The sequence below is a fragment of the Marasmius oreades genome, chromosome 5, assembly GCF_018924745.1.
Source record: "Marasmius oreades isolate 03SP1 chromosome 5, whole genome shotgun sequence".
NCBI classification, from domain to species: Eukaryota; Fungi; Basidiomycota; class Agaricomycetes; order Agaricales; family Marasmiaceae; genus Marasmius; species Marasmius oreades.
The window spans coordinates 1920759-1945278 of NC_057327.1; the positions used below are offsets into that span (position 1 = coordinate 1920759).

General features: G+C 48.1%; 8 protein-coding genes across 8 annotated transcripts; 5 read left to right on the forward strand and 3 right to left on the reverse strand.

The window, feature by feature from the left end:
- Window positions 1-149: 149 nt before the first annotated feature.
- Window positions 150-2689, forward strand: SDH1_1 (succinate dehydrogenase flavoprotein subunit; the record flags this gene model as incomplete). Its single annotated transcript, XM_043153508.1, has 13 exons — window positions 150-263; window positions 312-367; window positions 421-532; window positions 586-609; window positions 659-700; window positions 756-833; window positions 892-1363; window positions 1410-1709; window positions 1760-2033; window positions 2088-2168; window positions 2219-2317; window positions 2371-2488; window positions 2540-2689. The coding sequence occupies 13 exons, from the start codon at window positions 150-152 to the stop codon at window positions 2687-2689; spliced, it is 1920 nt and encodes a 639-aa protein (XP_043008792.1).
- A 389-nt stretch (window positions 2690-3078) lies between these two features.
- PPP2R5D (Serine/threonine-protein phosphatase 2A 56 kDa regulatory subunit delta isoform) lies at window positions 3079-5518 on the reverse strand (the record flags this gene model as incomplete). Its single annotated transcript, XM_043153509.1, has 8 exons — window positions 3079-3152; window positions 3204-3282; window positions 3350-3632; window positions 3691-3792; window positions 3845-4701; window positions 4760-4956; window positions 5008-5434; window positions 5489-5518. The coding sequence occupies 8 exons, from the start codon at window positions 5516-5518 to the stop codon at window positions 3079-3081; spliced, it is 2049 nt and encodes a 682-aa protein (XP_043008793.1).
- A 58-nt stretch (window positions 5519-5576) lies between these two features.
- E1B28_008685 (uncharacterized protein) lies at window positions 5577-7126 on the forward strand. Its single transcript, XM_043153510.1, has 2 exons — window positions 5577-6231; window positions 6291-7126. The coding sequence occupies exons 1-2, from the start codon at window positions 5597-5599 to the stop codon at window positions 6766-6768; spliced, it is 1113 nt and encodes a 370-aa protein (XP_043008794.1). The 5' UTR covers window positions 5577-5596; the 3' UTR covers window positions 6769-7126.
- A 100-nt stretch (window positions 7127-7226) lies between these two features.
- On the reverse strand, window positions 7227-9431 carry E1B28_008686 (uncharacterized protein; the record flags this gene model as incomplete). Its single annotated transcript, XM_043153511.1, has 15 exons — window positions 7227-7276; window positions 7341-7370; window positions 7429-7464; window positions 7515-7583; window positions 7649-7685; window positions 7745-7786; window positions 7837-7948; window positions 8007-8132; window positions 8190-8268; window positions 8321-8679; window positions 8741-8943; window positions 9007-9081; window positions 9139-9177; window positions 9232-9291; window positions 9342-9431. The coding sequence occupies 15 exons, from the start codon at window positions 9429-9431 to the stop codon at window positions 7227-7229; spliced, it is 1407 nt and encodes a 468-aa protein (XP_043008795.1).
- Window positions 9432-9590: 159 nt separating this feature from the next.
- On the forward strand, window positions 9591-10710 carry E1B28_008687 (uncharacterized protein). Its single transcript, XM_043153512.1, has 4 exons — window positions 9591-9750; window positions 9804-10196; window positions 10254-10453; window positions 10503-10710. Exons 1-4 carry the CDS (start codon window positions 9660-9662, stop codon window positions 10527-10529), a joined length of 711 nt encoding a protein of 236 aa, XP_043008796.1. The 5' UTR covers window positions 9591-9659; the 3' UTR covers window positions 10530-10710.
- Window positions 10711-10916: 206 nt separating this feature from the next.
- Window positions 10917-15443, reverse strand: E1B28_008688 (uncharacterized protein). Its single transcript, XM_043153513.1, has 20 exons — window positions 15329-15443; window positions 15200-15281; window positions 15010-15151; window positions 14792-14961; window positions 14549-14735; window positions 14389-14497; window positions 14228-14330; window positions 14062-14174; window positions 13899-14007; window positions 13243-13854; window positions 13102-13184; window positions 12797-13046; window positions 12661-12743; window positions 12429-12605; window positions 12264-12373; window positions 12036-12198; window positions 11528-11980; window positions 11359-11475; window positions 11174-11303; window positions 10917-11124 (listed from the first exon to the last, which is right to left on the reverse strand). Exons 1-20 carry the CDS (start codon window positions 15329-15331, stop codon window positions 11006-11008), a joined length of 3315 nt encoding a protein of 1104 aa, XP_043008797.1. The 5' UTR covers window positions 15332-15443; the 3' UTR covers window positions 10917-11005.
- An 859-nt stretch (window positions 15444-16302) lies between these two features.
- Window positions 16303-22321, forward strand: E1B28_008689 (uncharacterized protein; the record flags this gene model as incomplete). The annotated part of the gene is made up of 9 exons (XM_043153514.1): window positions 16303-17757; window positions 17810-18397; window positions 18449-18538; window positions 18589-18660; window positions 18723-18983; window positions 19037-19366; window positions 19438-21972; window positions 22022-22263; window positions 22315-22321. 9 exons carry the CDS (start codon window positions 16303-16305, stop codon window positions 22319-22321), a joined length of 5580 nt encoding a protein of 1859 aa, XP_043008798.1.
- Window positions 22322-22548: 227 nt separating this feature from the next.
- Window positions 22549-24419, forward strand: E1B28_008690 (uncharacterized protein; the record flags this gene model as incomplete). The annotated part of the gene is made up of 8 exons (XM_043153515.1): window positions 22549-22643; window positions 22709-22963; window positions 23013-23133; window positions 23183-23293; window positions 23343-23480; window positions 23530-23796; window positions 23848-24002; window positions 24068-24419. 8 exons carry the CDS (start codon window positions 22549-22551, stop codon window positions 24417-24419), a joined length of 1494 nt encoding a protein of 497 aa, XP_043008799.1.
- Between the last annotated feature and the right edge of the window lie 101 nt (window positions 24420-24520).

Consider the following 24520-nt stretch of genomic DNA (forward strand, 5'->3'; position numbering starts at 1 on the left):
GTTTACATAGGTCGATATATTATTAAAACACATGCCCGGAATGCAGACCTGCCGAAATCACCCGCATTTGATTGGTTGCTGACAGTTGTCGGGATGGCTCGCTTTCGAGCGGAACTAAGTTACTCCTCTTTAATTCTCCTGCTTCCGTCATGTTCAAGAAAGCCCTTCCAAGGGCAATCTATCGGTCTCGACGAGCTCTTCATAGCTCGGCACCAGTTAGACGCGTTGTTTCTACCAGCCCAGTGAAGGCGCAAGAAGTTCAGGTATGTACTAACCCCACCGATTATCTTATGTCTCATTCCTTTCTATAGTCTTGGGCTTCCGGAAAATATCCCTTGATTGAACACGAGTACGATGCTATAGTAGTGTGAGACTCCAGAGCCTTCGCCCATCGTGTGCAAACGACTAATTCACTCGTAGAGGTGCTGGCGGTGCTGGCTTGAGAGCTGCTTTCGGTCTTGCAGAGGCTGGTTTCAATACTGCTTGTATCACAAAGTTGTTTCCTACCAGAAGTCACACAGTAGCGGCACAGGTTCGTTTTATTACTCAAGATTATCTCGTTCCATGGATCACCGGTTTTTTTAGGGAGGAATTAACGCGGCTTTAGGAGTGAGTTACAAAGGAAACAACCTCAGAGATATCCTAATTATATTTGTAGAATATGACAGAGGATGATTGGAGATGGCATATGTACGACACGGTGCGTGTGTATCTAAGGGTTCCTCGATGTCGCATATACTGACTTTTCTTTCCAGGTCAAGGGATCTGACTGGCTGGGTGATCAAGATGCAATCCATTATATGTGTCGCGAGGCCCCAAATACTGTGATTGAGGTGTGTAACGGATGCGGAGAAGGGATGGAACGAGATCTGACACAGTCCTCTCTGAAAGCTGGAGCACTTTGGAGTCCCATTTTCCCGTACCAAGGAGGGTAAAATTTATCAGAGAGCATTTGGTGGTCAATCATTGAAGTATGGAAAGGGCGGACAAGCCTACCGTTGTGCTGCTGCTGCTGACCGTACCGGGCATGCCATTCTTCACACTCTTTACGGCCAGTCTCTGCGGCACAACACCAACTTCTTCATCGAATTCTTCGCTCTTGATCTTATCATGCAAGATGGAGAGTGCGTCGGAGTCATCGCTCTAAACATGGAAGACGGAACGTTACATAGGTTCCGCGCACACAAGACGGTTCTGGCTACTGGAGGTTATGGTCGTGCCTACTTCAGCTGCACCAGCGCACATACGTGCACTGGCGATGGAAACGCAATGGTCGTTCGTGCAGGCTTACCTTTACAGGACCTGGAATTCGTTCAATTCCATCCAACTGGTATATATGGTGCAGGCTGTCTGATTACCGAAGGTTTGTGTTGCAACAAATTTACAAATGCCATTTCTCATTTATACAGGGTCCCGTGGTGAGGGTGGTTACCTCCTGAACTCTGATGGAGAACGATTCATGGAACGCTACGCGCCTACCGCTAAGGACCTTGCATCCAGAGACGTCGTTTCACGAAGTATGACCATTGAAATTCGCGAGGGGCGTGGTGTTGGACCCGAGAAGGATCATATCTATCTTCAACTCAGTCACCTTCCACCCGAGGTTCTTCACGAACGATTGCCTGGTATTTCGGAGACTGCTGCCATCTTTTCTGGGGTCGATGTAACGAAGGAGCCTATACCTGTGCTCCCAACGGTTCACTATAATAGTAAGAAATTGCCCTTTGTCCTAATCAGAAAATGACTCACGGTATTTAAGTGGGAGGTATCCCCACTAGATACACCGGCGAGGTCCTTACGATCGACGAGAATGGTAAGGACAAAGTGGTGCCTGGCCTATACGCTGCTGGTGAGGCGGCTTGCGTCTCCGTCCACGGCGCCAATCGTCTTGGAGCCAACTCGCTGCTTGATATCGTGGTTTTCGGTCGCGCCTGCGCGCATCACATCCAGGAAACTACGAAACCAGGGCTGCCTCACAAGGCAATTCCCGAAGAAACTGGCCTCAAGACCATTGAATTTCTGGATAAAATAAGGCATGCGTCTCTGGATGTCCAAAGTATGACGGACTAATTTCATTCATCTTCTAGAACATCGGATGGTCCTAATCCTACGGCCCAAATTCGGCTTGACATGCAAAAGGCGATGCAATCGGATGCGGCTGTCTTCAGGTAAATTCGTGCTACTGTCCAATCGGGGCACAGGTTCACCTTTTGAACAGAACTCAGGAGTCTTTGAACGAGGGTGTCTCGAAGATGCGCGAGATTTACAAGACCTTTGATCAGGTCGGGATCAAGGACAGGAGCATGATATGGAACACGTACGGATCGTGGTCTCTTTTGTTTCTTTACCTTTTATTTATGATTGCACTAGTGATTTGGTTGAAACACTTGAGCTACGCAACATTTTGCAATGCGCTATTCAGACCGTCGTCTCTGCTGCCGCACGCAAGGAGTCCCGCGGTGCACATGCTCGTGAAGATTACCCTGAGGTGAGTTTTGAATCCTGTCCTCCTCTTATCGTCTCTTGACGACTGAATAAGCGTGATGACGAAAACTGGATGAAACACACCATGTCCTTCCAACGTGATTCCTCATTACCGGATGTGGAGCTGCAGTATCGTGGAGTTATTGCGAACACTCTTGACGAGAATGAGTGCAAACCTGTTCCTCCTTTCAAGCGTGTTTATTAGAGCGAACGCGTCACTTCCTGTAATCCTGGTTACATACATTCGTGTTCCAGAGTTCAACATCATAAAAGAGTCTGTTATAGGGACTGATGCATACTCCAGTTCTCATGCTGTTAGATACAAGGATAAGTCGAAGTATGGTCAGGCGCTGGAGTGAAAGGAATGAGGGACAGATAAACATCAAGTAGAGTGAAAGTTCCACAGTTGTACGTATACGATAAATGGGATTCAAGAGGGTAAAAAAGAGGGTAAAAAAAGAGGGTAAGCGAATGAAGGTACGATATAGAATGATCAACGTTGATTAAGCTTGCGAAGAAAGTACTTGAGATACGTTTCAAGGAGGCAAAAAGAGAAGAGTAAGGGAAGAGAAACGGAAGGGGGTTCGGGTAGGTTCATGGTAGCCCGTTCCTCCTCATATCATCTAAACTTCGATGTGCTTGTAAATCATGCAGTACCGACGGGTCGACTGCCAATCAATCAGTCAATGATGCCAGCGGATGTAATGGTCTAAACATACCTGGAAGGACACTCTTCCTTCGCACGTGAGGAGATTGGTGTCCAGGATGATTGAGTTCAGTACCTACGTCATATGTTTGCTAGAGGACAACATTGAATTTCATAGATACATCATGGAGTGGGTCGGGAGTAAACGCGACGACTCACATCCAACCCAGGATCAGCCATTGGTACTCTCTCGATCCCGTGTTCATCTAAATCCACGCCACCAATCCCTCCTATACCAACACTCCCACCGACCATATCATCGATCGAGGCTGCATTCAATTCCATACTTAAATCTAGTATATCTGTGTCATCTTCAGGTGGGGGCGGAGGGGGCGGCGGGTGCGGAATATCATTGGGGATGATACCACTGGGTGCTCTGCTGATAGCAACGGACCGCATTTTTTGCCATTGCTCGTACTTTCGGACGGCGGCCTGTTGTTCTCTACATAAAGCAAGGAACTGAATAAGAAGATCTAGAGTATAAAGCAATTGACACGCACTCAATCTTTCGTTGTTTGTATTGTTGCATCGACTCATCGAATAGGTCGGGATTAATCTCCATGAATAACTTCAATGCATTGCACACCATTCCATGGATTGTCCTGCGGGATGACACTTAGTTCACGGGGTATTGAATATAGCCGTTGCACTCACCGATTCCAGTGATTCCTCGAATTAGTATACAATGCCGGGAATACGATCGGCAAGATCATGTTCAAATTGTCGCTCATGAGGTTGACCACATACTCGTTGTTCCAATACAACAACGCTCGTTCAGCCACTTGGAAATGTTGACTATTGATACATTTCGCCATCTGCTGAAAGAGCGGGACCTGTATTTTCTGGAATTCCGCAGGATCTGTGACGTCCAAAATCTCCTCGACTTCGTTGAGAAACATGACCTCCTTGGGGGAATTGACCTTGGGCCAGAACTTGAGCAAACCGAGCATAACGTCTTGCGCTAATGCCGAATCCTTCTCGAGAAATTGCACGACGCAGTACGCGAGTTGTGGATGGTACAGGGAGAGGGATTTTACTTTGTGTAGCGGAAGGAGAACACGTGTTAAGAAAATTTTGTGTTCCTCTTTTAATGGTAAGGCGAAACCATTGATGATCGAACCCAGGATCTCGAGTAACTCGGCAATACCGTTGTGTCTTTCTGTCTCGTATATGAAATGGAAGAAGACGTTGTTTATTGACCGACGGATGAACGCGCGCAGATTGAGGAATTTGCCGTATATTCGGTGGAGGGTTGTTTTAAGGAAATCGCGTTCGCGCGGATCCTCTGAGTCGAAGAGTTCGAGGAGGTTGAGGACAAAACACTGATCAATATATCTCTTGGCGAGATTGGTGTTGAAATCTGGGCTTTCAACGAAGCGCAGAAAGAATTCATAAACAATCTGCAAATGGGGCCATGCGAGTTCGAGGACGGGTTCGTCTTCTTCAGGGTCGAACGCATCACCAGTGGGATTCACAGGAGGGGGTATGGAACGGAAGAGGTTGGCCGCAAACTATATAGGGAAGCTGAACTACCTGCGGGCGACACAGAGTGAGATGAAGTGAACTGACCATGTTGACGACCTCGGGGTATACATTGTCTGTTATCACGCCACGTTGAGAGGTGATGTACTCGAGCATTTCATGAAGGGTCTGGGTTTTGATTTGCTTGCCTTTCATCTCGGAACTAGCGTCGTTAAAATCAAAGAGTACACGACATTGGTGAAGCTTTTTGACGAAGAGTTGAGGACGATCGGACGGAGGAGTTTCTGGATGGTAAAAATAAGGAAAGAGGATAGAAGGTACTTGAGAGTACTCACCAGAAAACGGAGGAAGACGCTCTATCTCGACCTTCTCTGTGACCACAAAGCGACTGCTACGCTGTTTCCTGGGTGGTTTTCCTACCATAGGAATCGTATCTCTGGGACCAGCGCGTAGACGGCTGATTGGAGTAGCGCGAGGAGGTGTCGCTGGATTGGAGGCTGAGTGTTGAGCGTGTTGCGACCGAGGATCTTGGGTCTGAGACTGGTCTGGACTGACGACGAGAATTGGGGGAGATAAAGTCTGAGAATGAGAGGCATTTGAAGTAGCTGGCTGAGAAGCAGGTTTTGGAGGAGGAGGCGGTGGCCCAGCGTTACTGTTGGCAGCACTGCTGCTGGCACCGTTGCTGCTGGTGGAGTTGGTTGTGGACGAATTATTGTTTTGCTTTTGCTCCTTCTTCGAGGAATCAGAACTCTTTCTACTAAGCTAATGTATAGTCAGAAACATTTGCTTTTCCTCGTCACAAGTAGGGAAACAAACCGTTAATTTCTTGAAACCCTTCATGTTCATCAACTGGGTGGAATCGATGAACCAAGGGGAGAGAGAGGGTGTGACGGAAGTGTGACAAATCACATCACTCTCTTGCTCATGGCAGCCATCTATACGGTATACACTTCCCCGAATCACCCTCCCATTCCCAATCATTTGCCAACATTCATCGTTACTCCTCATGGCCAGCCTTCTAATATTTTGTATTCTTATCTCCATACAAACTTCAACGCTGAGAATTATCTCTTAACTCCCTCTCCCCAAGGTGACCTCTGCGTTGCCAAGCTTTTTCCTCCTCGTCCTCCCACGAATGCGAAGGCGTCTGCATCGGATCCTGGCCATTCCTCTCCAGCTTCCTCTCGGGTTGTTCGTTGCGAGGCCTCTCGAAATCTTAAGTGGTCGATTGCTAACACTGGAGTAATTTCTCCCATCTACAAACTCTCTCTTCCTTCTCCAGATTCCCCGGATCTTCCTCTTTTCCAGATATCAAAGCCAAATCCAAATGCTGCTTTTTGGAGCATGTTTTACTTTGCTTATGCTGGCCATAACATTCCTCCAAAGCGTATAGAATTCGGCAAGATCCAGAAAAATCCGCCTGGTCCCAACGGGGGAGGTACCAGAATCAGCATCACCGGAAAGACCCCAGAGGAGAAGGCTGTGTGGCAAACTCTTGGAGAAGGCAACGAAGACTGCGTAGAATGGGTCGTCCTATGTGCTGCGCTCAACCTTCTCGAGTAAGTAGTCGTCTGTTGTCTGTTTGCTGAATTTAGTCAATTCCACATATTCCAACCAGCGATGAAATTCTGAAAGCAGCAGAAAAGAACCCCAGCGCTCCTGGAGGTCCAGCTCCAGTCTCTCTTCGTGATCCTGGTCCCGCTCCAGCTGGCCCTCCCGGGGGCCCTGGACACCAATCCCAACCGCCACCACGTCCTGTACCTCAACATTCACATTCACTTCCTCCAGGAGGCCGCGGCGGTCCTCTCATGAATCATGGCCCCGTAGGACGAGGATTCCAGGGTTTACCCCCTTCCGGTCCTGGGCCCACGAATCAACAACCGCCCCCTCAAGGTTATGGTCCTGGTCCTGGTCCGCCAAGAGGCCCACCAGGTTCTCAAGGACACCAGATGCCACCCCCCCATATGATGCGAGGTGGCCCGCTTCCTGGTGCAGGACAGATGCCTCCTCCAGGGCCAGGTTATGGTCCTGGTCCCGGCCGTGGTGGGCCCCCACATCAACAGATGCAACCCCCTCAACAGGCCAGGCGTTTTTAAGTTCATATACATATACCACCGACCGTTGCACCGGCTTCTGTTCCCCTGTGTTGTTTGATACCCTTCAGGACCTCCTACTATTCGCTATCTCCATTCCTATCCTCCTGGCCGTTCTTTGCGATACTTGGTTTACGGGCTTCGTGGGATTTCACGTTCATACTAATGATATCTTTGAGCATGATTCGAGTTTTCCATCTATCGAACCCCCATTTCTATCTCTAACTTATGTAGGGTTTCATTTTTCATTTCGGTCTTTGTCCTTCACGGCTTCCAATCCCTTTGTCCCCAGGTTGACCGTATCGCAGCATGTACTATTATCCATTTCATTCAGCGTCCGTCGAAGGTGTTGAGGCTTAAGCCACTTATAACTAGTCAGCCAGACCTGATTAGATGATGAAGCACCTGCGTTGCTACTACCTTACGGAATACACAACTTTGCCAAAACAGCCCCAGCCTTTCTAAGAACTTCCACTTTTTGCTAATTGTTCGATTGCATCCAGTGAGTAGGCTGTAAAGAAACGCAATCAAATCATCAGCATAATTCGCACAATTCCGATCTTGGGGCAACATACACTTTGGCCTCTCGATAGGCAATCCCAGTGCTTAGTGATGGAAGGTCAGATGAGTAGGTAAATTGAAACCTGAGACTTAAGTACTTACCTCTTGCCCAGACTAGTTGCGTTACACATCCCAGAGCTAGAGGAAACGTTAGATCGTCCACATAGAAGACCGTCTGAATTCAGTACCTCGCGAAACGCCAAAGATCACAGTGTAGTACTTGAACTCCGTCAACCCGTAGTGGTACAATACGCATCCTACACATACGGAAGAGCCGTATTCGTTAGTGATCACACCAAGAATAACACCATAGTCGTCGTACCGGATGCTGCGTCGACGTTGGGATACGGGTTCTTCGTCTGCGGTCCCGGTGGTACTTAGTAGGATACGAACTAATAGACATAAACTTGTTTCAAACCTTTCCGTGTTCCTTCAGTACCGCAGGGGCAACTTCGTACGTCTGCATGCGGGTAAAATCAGTTTGTAACTTTCGACCGCAGATCAACCGACCTTCTTAACCAGCTGGATGATAGGACTCTCCAGTAATTCAGGGCGAGATTCGCAAAAGTCTTGAAGAGCAATAAAACGGGGGTCCGGGCTCCGAAGAACTCCATGGCCATAGCTATGGGTGCAACAGTTTTTTTATGTTAGAGAAAGAACGACAAACAAGTTCCACACACCCCGGTACGACCTGTCCAGACTTGAGAGTCTTCCAAAGGTAATCCTTAATTGTATCATGCGTGATGTTATCACCAACTTCTTTCTGCATGAGGAGCTGCCATCTCAGTACTTCCTGGTTCGCAAGACTGAACTTCCACAATCATTCGTTGTCTTGTTGCTGAACAAACCAGCGGAAGACGCACCCATGCAGCGGTCCGGCAAGAGCGAACAAAGCAGCAGCATATGAGAGGTAGGGGTCGGATAGAGTTGAACCAACAAGATCTAGCAGAGTGTACAAGAGTGAAGATACAGATACGAATGGGTGGAAACATACGAGCGGTGTGAGCAGAAGCGTTGCCGCCCTCATGATCTCCATGAATAGCAATGTAAAGTCGGAGGTACTCCGTTAAGTCATGGTTATCTCCATGGCCGAGTAGCTTGGCGTAGTTCCCGACTAGATCAAGGTTCTTGTCAATTTTCGGAAGGGGCGTTCCTGGCTTGTAGACATTTCGGTAAATACGTGCTGCCAAGGCGGGAAGACGCGCAACGAGGTTTATGCAGTCGTCGAGAGTATGAGTCCAGTACTCAGACTTCTTGATGCCTTTCTCATAGGCGCGTTGGAAGGAGCTGTCATGATTAAGAGCCGCTACACCCATTCCCAACTGAGTCATCGGATGTAGAGTAGCTGGGAGCCTGGATTAAAATTAAAACGCGTCTTAGCCTGGTTTGAATGGACAAGATTACGACTACTCACGAGTCGATTAGCTTCTCTACATGTTGTGGCAGGTCTCCCCTTTCCGCCAGCTCTCTCGACAGTCCACGAGTTTGGTCTGGGGTCGGAACCTGACCGGTAAGAAGTAACCACAACATGCTCTCCGCAATTATTTCCTTTCCATCCGGAGCAGCAGGCAATTGACGCTGGCAATCAGGAATGGAAAGACCATGAAATCGGATACCCTTGCAAAATAGAAGTGCGTGAATGCGTGGAACTGACTGAATCTTGTAGTGCTAGGTGCGTACCTCTTCCGGATCTAAGACGGACGAATCCCAAAGCATAGCACGAAGGCCGCGCATACCCCCAAGAACGTTGGCGACCTGAACAACAGTCGTAACAAATGCAGGAAGAAGGGAGGCTCACAAACGGACGATTACCTTTACGTCGCCGATCAGAGTATCAGCATGTTGCTCTTTCTGCATCCATTATCAGTATCAGGTTGAGTATTATATGAGCTGCACAAATCTTACGAGCCGTTTTAAATGAGCCTGCTTGGAAGGAATGACCTCTGCTATTGTATCTTTTAAGGACTAGAAAGCTTGCAATGAGCACGCGACGGATATAATCGGAATCCTAGTACCTTTGTTGACGCTAGTCGCCTAGTTTCATGGTTCAGCGCCTTAAATGACAATTCCAAACGAGGTCTAGCAAGGATAGAGCGAGAAAGCATCTCAATGAGATTTAGAAGTTCTAGAAGGAGGTGCAGACAATGGTCTGAGTACAAGGAGTAACTAGTAATAGCCGGTGCCGGACAGGTCAAACGCCGACAGTGCCGACAGGCCTTTGACAGTGATTGTAAACGTTGCCACACAAAGGCGACACGTATTCGACGCCATTATTTACACCTTGTTCCACCTCTATAAACCCGACGTCCTCGTCCTCGTCCTCGTCCTCGTCCATGGCATCAGTTCTAGTACCTGTCGCATATTTGGCTGTCCTCGTCACAGCACGTCTCGTTTTCAGTCATTTTTACAAAAAACGTCTTGCCTGTAAGCACCTTCCTGTAAACTAGAACAATTGCAGCGCGTGAATTCATCTACAGCTCAACCAATGGAACCTTACTTCCCTTCGCATCCTGAGCGCAATACTTATGTCACTCTACTCCAGAAAACCGATCCTCCTACACCTGACGTAGTTCTCAAATCAGCTCTGGTGCGACGAGCAATGGCAGACGTGCAACGTGTTCTCCGCATACGGGAAGACAAGCCCGCCCTTCAAAATTTACTTCAGAAAGGTTCCATCGGTGACGAACTCTGGAATAGTCTTCTAGCTGCCGAGAAGGAATTAGAAGGAGAAATTGTAGAGGTGGTTAACGAAGCGAACTCGTTCGTGGACGGGTGGGGTCCAGTCATCTTCCAAACTGCCAATGAGATGCTTGCGAACGAGCAGATGCGCAAAATATTTGAGTCAACGACAGAGAGGAAGGCAGAGCTAGGTATGGCGCCCCGTTCTTATCCCTCGACGAAATCCTGATTGTTGATCACGAAAAAAGCGTTGAAGTACGGCGTGAAACTCGAAGCCACTGATACTGAGACGGCCCAACCTCAACGTCAAGCGCAAACATCTACTCCCACTCCCTCCAAATCCAAGCTGACCAACGGCCTTTCTCCACCAGTCAACGCCGGAGTTGAGAGCGCAGCATCGAGTGATGCAGAATCTCATCAGAGCCCAATATCTCCTCGTTCCAAAGCAGTGAGTGCATACAATCGCCACCTCCCAACACTTCTAATTCCGTAATTAGGCTCAAAAGGGCAAGAAGCGGAAGTAATGGTCATGACCGCCCTTCCATTGTATATCTTATACATAGCCCAGTATTACATTGATTGCATTCCAAGACAGGCAACGAAAGATTGGTTCAATGCCATATAAAATCAAAGTATCGATCCCGGAATCTCAAATTCTCGCAAGTCGATTATTACTCAGTGGGTCCCCGTGCACGCAGTAACCGAGACTATTTCCATCCAAAGTCGCCCAAATTTTTGCCTTTAGATCTACTCCCATGTTTTTAGAACCACCACTCAACTAACAGAGGTTGCCTTTGATACACGTGTTGATGGTGTATGTATCGAACCCCGAAGTGTTCGCGAAGCTTTATCACCGAGTCTAATTTATGGGGGCTGAGTGGTTTGTGCATAAATGGTTCATAACAGACAACCTGGAATTTACTGTAATTGAGCGAGAGGCAAAGAGTACACCGAGGAAAATATGAGATGTGCAATGAATTCAGAACGCCCCCCAGGACTCTCAACCCCGAATGATGATTGCCTTTTCTCCTGCACCTGTTCTTGCCTTTCCGGATTTGTCGACATGGTCTAATCCAAGGACGTCCTCTGGGGCAAACTGATGTTCGTAAATTGTATCGTCTACAAAAAGCAATCAGGAATATGTATTTCAAAGAACAAACGACCGTACCATCCTCAATATAAGTAGGTTGTTTGAATGTCGAAACTTGTATAAGGGCAAATCGGTATTTCGCCAAGTCCTTGTCAGACACACCGATTCGTGCTTGTAGTCGTTTCTTGGTATCAAGAAATTTCTCACCCTTGATGAGGAGAAAGGTTGGCTATAACGATCCACAAAGGGGCGGTATTGCCTACCTTCTTCACCACAAACTTGAAGGGTACACCGTGTGTCCGCGAAAGCTCTTTTGAGAAGTGGAAAACACCGATGACCTTATCAGAGTCGTCGGCCTCAGCCTCTTCCCGTGGTATTTCCTACATTCCTTTGAGTGTCAAGAAAGCGGATTCAAAGATATCAACAGCTCACCTCAGCGTAAAGCTCTACGGGGTCGGGTATGTTGCCAATCATTTCGGTACCCGTGAACTCCTTCTGAGTTTTACCATCCCGAGAGATCTCGAAGATACGAATCTTGCCCGTACCACCAGGCATGACTGCCACCTTCTTTGCGAGATTGTCCGCGAGCTCATGCACGGGGCTAGTCTTTGGAAGAAGGAATGAATAGGTTCCTTCTTCTTTGTTGTGAATACCCGTCCAGGTGACCTTTAGCTGACGCTTGGTCTCTAACTCGACAATACTGACATCCAACTTCTCATACAGGATCACAGCACTTGTGGTGTAGTGAGGTGCCATTATCTCAGCGATACTCTGGTTAAGAGAACGTTTGAGTATTGACTTCGCGGTACCATTCTGAGCGTGCGTTGTCGTGAAGCGAAGTTTAATGGGATCATGCCGTAGGTATTCTCCCACTTTCGTCGACATCTGCGAACAGAAGCTTAAACATGGAAGGGGTGTAATGGGTCGGAGATAAACCCACCGTGTCATAGTTCTGCTTCTTACTGAGCACAAGGTTGAACTCAGGGTGATCGTGGTCTATTTCTTCCAACTTCGGTCGGAAGATTATCATCACACGATTCTGTAGGAAGTCATAGAATTGCATTGGATTGGAATGTAGTCCCTGGCTCTCAAAATCATGGATTCTGTAGTTCGGACAACAATTAGGCTCCAAACAGGAAATGAGGTGCTGAGGTGAGAAGCGACTCACTCCCTTTCCGGTAAGTCCACTTGGAAGCATATCACATCACCATCCTGTATTTCACTTTGGGCGAACGATAGTTTGGGCTTCATGAGCTCAATCATCCCCGGTTTGATTTCCTGAAGTGATCGACTTGAATCTCAAAAGCACCGATTCACGATACGAAAAATTCACCTCATAAAGCTTCAGTGCTGTCCCAGGTGCACATCGCATGCGCTCATTTATTATGGGCACGAGATCCCCGACCTTACTGGTTCGGAGCATGTATACCTTCCCAAAGCCATATAAGGTCTGTTTGGACGTATCAAAATGCTTCAAGAAAACCATGATTGACTGTGGAGGAGGGTCGGGCTACCAGAATATTATTAGCTGGTACGAGAAGAACAATTATACACACTGAACAAACCTTTGAAGGGTCTTGGATAACGTCCAAATACAGGCGAAGGTCGTTCTGTCTGGCTGCCATGTTATTTCGGATGACCTCGACAGCTGGGATTATTAATACTCTATGGGCGGTTCTGAAATATTGGGAGGATACGTACTCAACGCTGGTTCGTTCTCAGGAATATGCGTATCAGGCCGTACAGTCTTGTTTTGCCGATTGACAAGCACCCATAATCGAACTTGGTTTTCCGGCAATTTCAAATGTTGGGCAACGCGGCTCTTGAAAACACTGTATGTTTCTGTCTTTAGCACACGGAAGCTAGGCAAATCTGATGGGGGCCAATTCTTTTCGTCAAAGGAAGCGAGGTCGAATCCTTCGTGTTGGGAAAAGGTTTCGTCTGTGATAACCTATCGTGACGGGCGTAAGGGAGGCAATGTGCTGAAAAAAATATGGTATACGAGCCTTGGCGGTAAGGAATAGATGCTGCTCTTCTCGTTCTTTCTTCTTGGCTTCAATTTGTAACCTCTCCTCGTCCAATCTACGCTCTATTAAAGATTTATCAAGTAAAATAGGACGCATGCAAATATACAAATAAAGACGTACTAAGATGCGGTGGGGTGTCTTCCTCTGTGAACGGAGCCAAGACATCATCCATTGCCGAATCTCGAATATACACCAGCATGTATGCGTTAGTGAAACGTTTCATCGCACGGACCTGATTGCGTTGAAGAGCTTGAGGGAATCCGTTTAGCGGCTCGCCACCATAATTCTCTTCCAAAACCTCCTTATCTGTTACTGGCGTGACTCTATCGTCGTCGAACTTCAACCATCGTGTGTGGCGGTCAGGTTTGATCAGGGCAAAGTAGTGCCCGCCATGTAGATCACCGGAATGAACAAGCACACCTGCCAGCCTGTACACCCATGGCTTCGAACGATCAGCATTGGAATCCAAAAACTCTCCCAAATCGATTTCGAAAGGGAATTCATGGCGATCATTGATTTTAACCATTGCATCGCGCTGAATATCATACTCAAACCGTTTGAGTTGAAGATGGAGGACAGGAGGGAAGGATTCGAAAATGATGCCCTTCTTTGCGTCTTGCAAACCAAAACCTTCCGCCTGGTACTTGTTTTCACCATCGAGGGTTTCAACGGCAACGTAATCTTTGAAAGATTCGTACAGATTCTTGAGACCCTTGACGTTCAGTTGAATATCTGTTGACTGTTAGGTAGTTAACACGAAAGGACGGGTAACACACCATTGAATTCCTCGATGCGGGATGATTCATATTCCACATTCACACACTTGATGTAGCTCTTCATCTTGCCTACGAAAAGCTTGGTAATGGCACCTTCCGCCTTCGTTCCCTTTGCACAAATGAATAGTGAGACCACAGATACTTCGCAACCGGCTGGACCGACCTTCATCTTGGATTCAAGTTTATCTTGAAGAACACGATTAAACTCTTGAACATCGTGCTGGAAAAAAGCATCGAGAGATTTCCAACCGAAAGACTTTGTCAACTCGGTGGTTCCTGTCAAGGATTTAGTCAGTGTCGCACTACTGATCAGAGGCACAAGGACGTACCAACGGGTTGGTCCGATGTTTGCAAATGATAGAAAAGGCGCTGAAGCGCCAGAGCAACGCTTTCGGTGGGATGATCTTCTTCAGTAGGAATTTGATATACCGCCTGTGAAAAGAATAAACAACGTTAAAATGAGAGGTGAGATATTGCCAAGAAGAGTCACCTTGCGAAAATACCGCGTGCAGTACAGTGATTGTAACATAGAATTCATGTAACACGTTGCGCCTTGATTCTTCAGACCCACATAACCTGTCTCTTTTTTTGAATCATAGCTTGTCCACTCAGTATAAGTTTGAAGGAGCCACTGAGCACAAGACACTTACTTTACAAAATTGTGCCATAAAACACCGGTGGGATCTTCTAAAACACGCACAAAGACCGAAATTTCGGCAGCTTCTCCTTCAATTGTGGGTCTACTGTGTCCCTCCTGTATACTGAAAAGTTTGCGCAGTTCGCTGAAACGCGTGAAACCCCAGTCACACTCCTCCGCGATGAATCGATGGTGAGCATCTTAGGGGTAGATCGAGTTTAGACAGGCCCAAATATGAAAGGTGATCGTCACGTACGGCTGACAGTGTAAATGGTAGGATCGTGAATGTTGGATATAACCAGAGCAAACTGCGCGCAAGCGTGCCACCCCTCCGGAGCTTTCTTTGGTTCAGCATAATCCAAATAAACGGAAACAGTATCATTGGGAGGTGCATTTGAATTGCCGAAGGGGAAAAGTAATATACGCCTACATTCTGTGAGCGAGGAGCTGGAATATATTGATGTTGATACACACCATTTATGACCACCACACTCAAATTCTTCGCTGTGCATCTTCTTTTCCAACTTTTTCCAGTTCTCCAGCTGCCATGCAAACACACGGAAATCTTTGATATCATGACCGAGATCCGGCATATGCTTCGCTGCAAATGCTTCATCTACACGAAATGTCAGAGCGAGTAAGAGACACATTACCACGAACTCACGATTCCGCACTGAAACAATTTCCTCTATTTCCATGGGTGGGCCACCATTGGCCTTCTCGTCGAGGGCATCCATGGTATCATTCTTAAGGAATTTCAGTTTGAGTTGCCACGGAGATCGACATGACGTACCATAACCTGAGGTTGACCAAGGAAACAATTTTGAATTACTGAGCCTTTATAAAAGTGTTGGGACGCTGGTGGAAGTGGTGTAAGGTCGATCGTAGAGGGTCGAGGCGTACGTCCTCGCTGACAGTGACTCCGAGTCCAGTGACAAAGGCCAGCCACTTGTGCTGACAAATGCCGCCTCGGCATCGGTTTCGGGATATAAACTGAGCACAAACACATACTCATACAGTAGCTTGCCGCCTTTTCTTCTGAACGGGACCTCACATTGCATGGACTTGCAAATTAAGTGTTTTTGACATCCTTTCTTGCGATGCCTGAGCTCACACGATCCTTAAATTGTCTCGACAGGAAGATCCCCGCGATCCTCACCAGCTTTTCCGCTGGCCACTGTCGGTAATGAGTCAAAATCGTGTAAGAGCAAGTCAAGAGTCTGTGTTGTGCTCTGTGGATCTCGTTCTGATATTCGCGGAGTCTGGAGAAGTTCTCCCCACTGTTCTCTGGCATGGCCAACTGAGCACGAACAGCAGTCACCGCTAGTCATCTGGACGTTATATGGTGTACTGCTCTTGCACTTTTCTGGCGAACATTCCCCCCCCCCCTGGTATTCTGTAGTTAGTACAGGCTACCGCTTGTAGCGTATGCGATGAAAAAAATCATTTCTTCCCATGTGTGAATAAAGTAGCGTTGTGGGAATTCGAAGTTCGAATTGATCTATACCCCATTTACTTTCCCTTTGCCCTACCGACGGCTCACGTTGTTCACGTCGTTTTCCTCTGCTAGAAGCCTTGATTCAGCCAGCGTCTGTAGTAATTTGAGGGGACTTTGGCCTTGAATCCCGGCGCAATCACTACGCTTGCCATACCAGGGTTCATTCGGTCCTCGCCTCATGTACAGAAACTCGCTTGATCCATATATCTTTCACCACACGGAGACGCCCTTGACATTGTCTCCTCCATACTATCTTTCATATTCACTGCATGAGGAGTTTCTTCCAGCGTAAGCATGATAATACACCACAGGCCAAGTCTGCTTCCAAGGATCCGTACAAGCTCTGGAAACCGCGACCAGAACATCAAGTTCCCCGAAAGTCATCGGAAAAGGCTGCAAAGCAGAACACTGGCACAGGTGTCGTCAAGCCGAGTGAAAAACATTCAAGTTCGAGTCGTGCACGTCGACCCGATAACGAGGCTTACGTGTCATCAACTAACGCTGGCATCCCCATTCCCTCTACCCTCCAGTTGTCCTCGAGCAGAAATCGTACAAACCTCCCTGATTTATCATCGTCGCTACCCAGTTCATCACAACGACCAGTGTTTCTCAATGCCACTTCCTCCGCCGGGACATCATACAACGTTCACCCCACGGCTACCTCCACACGACCTATTATAGATCAAAACGTTCCCCCCGCAGCTCCTTTCGCCACCCCATCTGCCCCTCCATCCATGCCTAATGATGCTCAGCATCTGCAACAGGATGTTTACGCCTCCTATGGGGCGAGGGAGCACGCTGAGGAACGGGAAAGGTCCAGGTTGAAGGAACGGAGTGGCAAGGAGAGAGTGTATGAGGAAAGATACGACAGAGAGCGAGGGAGAGAAAAAGAATCGAGGGACAAAACAAAAGATGGGGATGCGAGAGACCGGCCGAGAGTAAGGGAGCACGACAATGGAGTCTCAACTCACGCGATTGAAGTGGACGAACAAATTCGAGCTCGGGAAAGAGCGAAGAACGCAGCAATGGAACGGGCGAGGGACAGGGACATGGACAGGGCGAGGGAGAGGGAAAAGCAAAGAGAGGTGGAAAGGGAAAAGGAGAGGAGAGAGAGAGAACGAGCAAAGGAGCGAGAACGAACGAGAGAAAGGGACAAAGTAGAGAGGGAGAGAGCAAGAGAACGAGCCGAGCGAGACAGAGAACGGATTGAAAGGGAGAGAGAACGAGCGGAACGAGAAAGGGGAAGAGAGAAAGAACGAGACCGTGATAGAGCCTGGGACAGAGAAAGGGATCGACCGCGGGATCGAGATCGACGAGAACGAGAACGAGAAGAAGATATGCAGGCGCGGGCTGAACGGGAAAGGGCGAAGATGCGGGATTTGCTTCAGCGTGACCGAGAGCAAAAACTTCGCGACAAAGAGAACACTAGGATCCGCGATCCTATAGAACGAGAGCGTTATCGCGACTCGGACAAGAGGCGGGACACAGACAAAACAGGGGGACCGTCGTTGGATCGAGAAACATTCTCTGGCGTCCCGAAAACGTTCGACAAATTCAGGGTTAAAGAAACGGAAAAAAGTACAGCTGATGCTTACTACTACAAGACAACACGGAAAGCTGCGGGACGAGACTCCAGTGATGAAGGTGAAGGCTCTGATCCTACCCGCCAGCTGTATGCTTCAAGCAAACGTCGGGTCAAGCCAAACGATACCTACTTCCACACGGTGCTTCATATGGTGTACATGAAGTCATACCAGTACTGATCATCTATCACAGCTGCCAGATTCCTCCAAGTTTCACCCCATGCCAACAACATACCCAGCGCCTCAGGCCATGACACCTCTTGGTACCAAGTCGTTGTTGTCTACACAACTCGACGCCCCCACCGCTGCGCCGTATTTCGCTCCCCAAAGTGCTTCATTAGCGCCACCCGCCTCAAAATCGGTTTCCAATAGCGCGTTACTTCCTACCCAACAGAGTTCGAAGCCTCCTTATTCAACTGTGCAAGCTTCGCTGTCCAGCATACCCCAGAATATTTCTACGACGCAATCCACTTTCAAAGGCACAAATACAGTATCGACTGCTCCAGTCGCTAGTGCTGACCCGCCTGTTCCTTATGCTGGGAGACACGGTGCGAAGAGTATGAACATTCAGTCATCGGAGACAAGTGCTCAACACGGTAGTTTTGTTCCAGATGGCTCGAAATTACCAGACGCTGCACAAGGTTCCACTATGAATCTGCAAGCAATTCCTGCCCTTAAATCAACGCGCACCCACTTGCTTAATGAACCGCAGAGCGGAAACGAAGGATTCGTGACGTCCTCTGGGAGTGATAATGAACAGAGAAGAAGCCATGAGCACCGGGTGTGTTCCAGATTGTTGACATATTCCATCACACTCTAAATACTTCTACAGCGTCGCAAACGTGACAGAAAAGATCAAGGACCGGAGCCTAGACTGTCATCTATCGCTGAACAACAGCGGACTGTCGGGAAATATGATGAGGTCAGTGCCATCCTAGGTTTCTGAAAACTCCACTCATTCGGATTTTTCAGTACCAGCGTGTACATGGGCAGCAGCCTAGCAGTGGGGACCAGGCCATTCGAACGCTGTATAATCCAACACCCGTTGGTGTTTTCCCCCGTAATGTCTTTTCGTCCGGTTCAAAACTGATGGCCTTTATTTACAGGTTTCAACTGTCTCTCGTGACAAAGCACGGGAAGCACGGGTGGCACCCGTCGCCTCTTCCTGGGGCAATTCTTCGGCATTGACCCCCGTAACTCCTTCAAACGGACACTCTCAAGTTACAAAAGTAACACCTCCAGAAATTCGACATGACGGGTGGGGACTTCCCGACCAGGCTGCATTAGCCCCGACATCTCATAAAAGGGACTATATCCCGCCGATCCGGCCTATTCCCGACAGCCCTGCTTTGGTACCAATGCCTCAGGTAGGTTCAGAATCAATCCCTGATCCACTCGTTTTGAGACCCAAATGGTTTAGCAATCCGGTCCTGGCAGAGGAGATTCTGGTGACCCCATAACATGGCGTCCCCCAAGCCGTTCACACGGTCTCCAACCACCTCACCAGACAAACGTGGCAAATCATTCTCCACAACACAGTTTGTACACTAAGTGGACCCCTCCAACACCTTCAAAAGTTTCACCGACCTTAAAGACTAGCGATCATTCGAGGTCTACATCCCATGGCAATGTTTCGAACTCATCTCCACCCAAACGAGGAACGGTTTATAACGAATCACCCACCTCAGGGCATGATCGGAGGACAAGAGAGTACAGCCCATCTAAGCATGGACAACATACCCATTCAAACGTATGTATCTTTCATGTATATTTTTCTTCAATTTATCTCCCCTTCTGCAACCCGTCTAACTCGAAGAGTAGAGTCTCCTCCCTGGTTCAGATCCTATTATTGGTGGATACCCTGCTATGTCCCAGACGCATCCGTCGGTCAATAACGCATATGATCATCAAGCAGTCCGTGAAAAAAGTGCTGGAAAGGTATCGGAACTTGTAGCTGGAATTGAAGCCCATGCCTCCCCTGTCGGTGCATCGAACGTGAAGAATGGTACACCGCCGCAACCAAGTCGTATGCTTCTATCCAGCCAGCCGCACAGGTCCCGTGACAGAAGGGTTTCAATCTCTGGTGAAGAAGGACCACATGAGGGTTCGACGCCCTCTTTCAATGTCTCACTGACTGCCAATGATCGCGGTCGAGTGGTATCTTTGTCTGCTTCTAAAAACGGAAACGGATCACCCAACGCGCTTGTCGAAGATAAATCCCACCCAGCGTCGCAGTCCCCTGCCAATCTTCCCGTTACCTACATACCTCACGGCGGGAAGGTTCCTCATGATGACTTTGCAAAGTCATCTTTTGCCGTATCACACCCAGCTTTCAATGAACAAACGAGTCAGCAGGTTGGCGATTCGACCATAAAGCCTGACGTTCTGAAGGGGTTGGATATCAAATTTAATCCATATTCCACGGCTCCAGAGCCAAGAAATCCTACTCGGGCCACGGACGGGGTCGGTTTGGATAGTGTCGGAGTACAACAAATCTCCGGCGTATCTCAAGTGTCTACCAGTTTCGACAGAAATGAAGGTGGTGCGCCCTTGCTTTTCCAACCAAACCCTTCACCGTTGACTTCAAAGGCGACCCCTGGTTTTGTTGCGGCCGGCAAATATTTCGATCAGAAAGGCGCTGAGATTCCATTGTATCCGCGACCCTCCAGTACCATGCCGTTTTCGCATCCCAAGTTGGCAGAACTTCTCTCGGACAACCCGCTTACGGCTCGCCAAGCGTCAGCATACTCCGAGGTTCCTACCCCTCACGGTACGACGACGGTGCGAACTCAGTCAACTGTCCCTGAGCCATCCATCTCCGTACAACGCCCCACCTCTCATCGCAAACAGACTTCACTCAACCTTGCTCCATCGCAGCACCCTGATATTACCTCTGGTAACTCATTCAACAGCAATAACGAATCTTTTTCTCACCATTCCCGTAATGAGTCAGCCCCTGCGGAAACTACAGCGGCGCGCATCTCACCTCGTTCTCTTCCTGTGAGCGACTATTCACCCAACACGCTTACCACTAGATCACACCCTTTTGATACATCCGTTATTCAAAGTACTCAAGGACGCTCTCTCAATGCGGATAACGGTGTCCTTCCTCATCACCCACGAAATGCTTCGACTTCAGCTTATGCACAGACAGTTGCACGCACTTCCCCAAATTCCGTTCCCAAACAGCCGCCGACAAGCGATCTCCCATCTATACCTCATACATCATCCATTAACAGACCGCTCGATAGCCACCCTCGAACTCAGATCCCGCCTTCCAACAATCAAATATCTACCGGCGGAAATGGCGGGAAAATTAGCTCTCAACAGGGATATTCGTCTGCTTCCACACAAGCGATGCGCACCCCTCACATTATACCGCAAAAATTCACATCGAACGAGCCCCCCACCACGTTAGGCCCAGCAACTAGTAGACCAGCTGAATCCTCCCGCAGAGATATCAACATACAATCACAAGATTCCATCACCTATCATGGAGTCACCGGGCAAACGCAGTCTCCGATACGATCCGCACCAAGTTTGCATGCGTCTCCTAATCTCTATGCGAGTGGTTCCTACAATATCTCTTTGAATTCGAACAGCGAGTCTGTAAATACATCTCAGAAGAACCTTCGGACCCATGAGCCGCCCGATCCTTCTTCAGCACATACCAATCGTATTCGCAACGTTTCCCAGCACGCGTCCAATGTCCAACCGTATCAACCTGTCACATCGAAGAGCAAACGCTCTCAATACTCTAAGGACGGCCAGGCTCCGTATGATCATGGTTCCCCGTCCTCAGCTCTTGACACCCACTCATCGACTTCTGCCTTCGGTCAAACGAATCAAACAACTGCTGTGTTCGGAGAGCGAGACTATACAGAGCCGAATGCACACGATATACTTGTGGATCGAACCTTACCGCGTTCCTCGTCTCAGGAAACGTTGCTCAAAACACCTTCCTCTCTAGCGGCTTCGCTGAAACCGACAGTTTCGCGCACGTCCAACCCAGCGTCTGTCAAAACGCAACCAGAGATTCGAAAGAAGGGCTTCCTGAGTAGACTCATACCAAAAGCTTCGCAACGGGAAGATCCCTATCAAGTGTGGTACCCTGCATCTGAGTCCACTCTCGTTGTTCCTGGGAAACAGTCCGGAGCAGGGGAGGTCGAGACAGAACGCAAAACGTTGTCGTCTAGAGTCAAAGTTCCACCGCCAATAAATGTCCCAATACCCATCCCTTCAAACTCGGGACGTAAGAGTCCGAACGCAAAACCGTTTACTCCCTTTCGATACTTGTCAACCAAAAGGAACCGCACCATGTCCGCTACGTCCTTGGAGGCTGTAAACGGGACTGCGGTACGCATCTTGGCTGTAAAATTTACTTTTTGACTGATTATTTCCATAGCCCAACACAGTAGGATCGCCTACAGCATCCATGCATAGCAGTCAACCTCCATTCCACCCCCCTACCAGACGTGATCCCTATCTCGCTACCCAGGAATGGCGTGATCGTGATCATGCTTCCCTACGTGGCGACAAGTTGAAAGTACAGCGACCAGGTGTTGTTTTCGACGTTGCACACGAGCCCTCAGAGGACAGACAGAATCTGAGATATAGTAAATCCAAGTCTAGGAACAGGTCCAGACGGTGAGGGTCCGTAATGGACATACTTTCCTTTTTCTTATTCTGGATCTATAGGTATTAATCTAGTGATTGACTGAGGATATAGAATGGACTCATAGTATAGATAACTACTGTTTCAAGTTTGTATGTATGTATGTGTATTACTCATGTATTTAAAGATAGGTTTCGTTTCCTGTAGGATTTAACGTTTAACCCGAAGTGCGTGTGAAGCATGCAGTGACAAACGCTGCATGTTGATGTGACATCTCGCGTCGCTGCTGCTCCTTCACTTTCCGCCAACTTTCCGCGATGTTTAAAGGATCCCACAAGCCCGCGTTCTCCAACGACGCGTCTCTACAAGTTGAAAATCACGGAACGGCACAATACCCGTTTCGCCTCAATTTGTATGTGATAACTTCAACTTTTGCTTTTCGAGCACGATCTTCATATGTTTCACGAATTTGCCCAGCTATGATAAACCTCCGCTTTACGATGTTACCATAGAAGATTTGGAAATTTGTGCGCTTGATCGTCTTCGCATACTTGCAGAAATAGAGTCCTCAGCAGCACGGAATCGATCATGGGAAGAGACAAAGTCCTTCACTATGGCACAATGTTCGAAGTACCTCCCTTTGAATGCCAATTCCGCTCGAACGGACCTGCATTCGGAACGGAGGAAGGACCATTTGGGGCATTTTGTATTGAGGCTTGCTTTTTGCCGTTCGTAGGTACTGTTGTGCCGGTTTTCGTTTAGCTATGCTCATATGATTTAGGGAGGATCTCAGAAGACGTTTCATCAAGGCAGAGAGCACTCTCTTCCGAATTCGGTTTGAGACTGATGATGGGCAGGAACGGAGACAGTTCCTGAGTTCGAGGGAGTTTCGCTGGACAGCAGTACGTATCTGGATCCCTTATGGAAGGCACATGCAGACCATTTCTCTAGGTTGACAACGCGGAGAAAGAAAAATACAAGGCAGAGCTCAAGGCAAACTACCAGGGATTTAGAAATGAAGATGATAAAGAGCGTGCTTTCGCACAAGAAAACTACTACAAGGTCAGTTTTTACTGTCGCCTTGAAAAGATGATCCCAAGCCAGTTTTCAGGTCAGATGGACCCGCGTTCCCGATCTAGTCGAGAAGCGAAAGGTTTTCCTCAAGGGAGGTTGGGCCTATGTTCCCTCGCGCGACCAATCAAGTATTGCATATCAAGAGTTTGAGGATCAGTTGGGGAATGCCTTACAAGTAAGCCGCTGTGGGACCACCTTTCCTATATTTTAACGTTTCGAACAAGATGACCGCGAAAGCCCTCCCAAGGCTAGATGAAGATAATCGCTTACTTCCTATCCTCAACAACCTTTCTCAAGGCTTCGTAGCCGGTGTTTCGTCCGACTGGGTGGCACCATCGAGTGAAGGAAACGAGGATCAAGTCAGAGCCGAAATGGTCGATGAACTTGCCCAGAAGCATTTCCCACTGTGCATGCGCAATTTACATCAAAACCTGAAGAAAGACCACCATTTGAAGCACTTTGAGCGTTTAACGTATGGACTGTTTCTGAAGGTATGATCAATACTACTCTCGACAGGGTGGATTTTTTTTAACGAACTGTAGGTACTCGGTCTCTCAGTCGAAGAAGCTATCATCTTCTGGAGAAAGTCTTTCGTCGGGAGCCATGTAAAAGATGACAAATTCAACAAGGAATATAAATACAATATCAGGCATTCTTATGGTTTAGAAGGACGGCGGGCAAATTATCCCGCAAAGAGGTGAGTGATATGTTCCATACCATACACATTCCTTCACATCTGATTCTGGTGTCATACTCCTCGAGTTGCCAACAGCTATTGATGGCCGAAAGTTCCTCATATGGTTGTCCATATCGAAATTTCTCTCCAGAAAACCTTCAGAGTGCCCTACTATCTGCCTACTCCTCGCAGGGTCTCACATCTAGCGACTTGCCCGAGATTATGCAGACGGTGAGTGCTCGGCATTATCACGTTGCATGCACTCGTGTGTTCGAGACTACACATGCCAAGAGTGGTGTAAAGAGAGGTGAAGGAGTTGGAGCAGGGGAGAGTGTAACACACCCTAACCAGTATGCAACAAAAAGCATGGAAATGGAGAAACAGAGGAAGGACAGTATGGATGTGAAAGCAGAGATGGAAATGGAGGTAGACCTCTAGTTATTATTCTTTTGTACTTGGTGCTTTGTATTTGTGCTTGTATCGCTGCCATCACCGCATCATATAACTTAGGACCCTAATAATCTCTCTCTGTTGTTTAC

What these genes read in the sequence shown, in the direction of transcription:
- E1B28_008687 (XM_043153512.1), top strand. Translation starts at nt 9,660, where the DNA reads ATGGCATCAGTTCTAGTACCTGTCGCATATTTGGCTGTCCTCGTCACA. An exon ending in AGAGAGGAAGGCAGAGCTAG is followed by an intron (nt 10,197 to 10,253) that starts GTATGGCGCCCC and finishes TCACGAAAAAAG; the next exon opens with CGTTGAAGTACGGCGTGAAA. An exon ending in TATCTCCTCGTTCCAAAGCA is followed by an intron (nt 10,454 to 10,502) that starts GTGAGTGCATAC and finishes TTCCGTAATTAG; the next exon opens with GCTCAAAAGGGCAAGAAGCG.
- E1B28_008685 (XM_043153510.1), top strand. Translation starts at nt 5,597, where the DNA reads ATGGCAGCCATCTATACGGTATACACTTCCCCGAATCACCCTCCCATT. An exon ending in GCTGCGCTCAACCTTCTCGA is followed by an intron (nt 6,232 to 6,290) that starts GTAAGTAGTCGT and finishes TATTCCAACCAG; the next exon opens with CGATGAAATTCTGAAAGCAG.
- E1B28_008688 (XM_043153513.1), bottom strand. An exon ending in TTATGGCACAATTTTGTAAA is followed by an intron (nt 14,498 to 14,548) that starts GTAAGTGTCTTG and finishes TGAGTGGACAAG; the next exon opens with CTATGATTCAAAAAAAGAGA. An exon ending in CCGCATCGAGGAATTCAATG is followed by an intron (nt 13,855 to 13,898) that starts GTGTGTTACCCG and finishes AACAGTCAACAG; the next exon opens with ATATTCAACTGAACGTCAAG.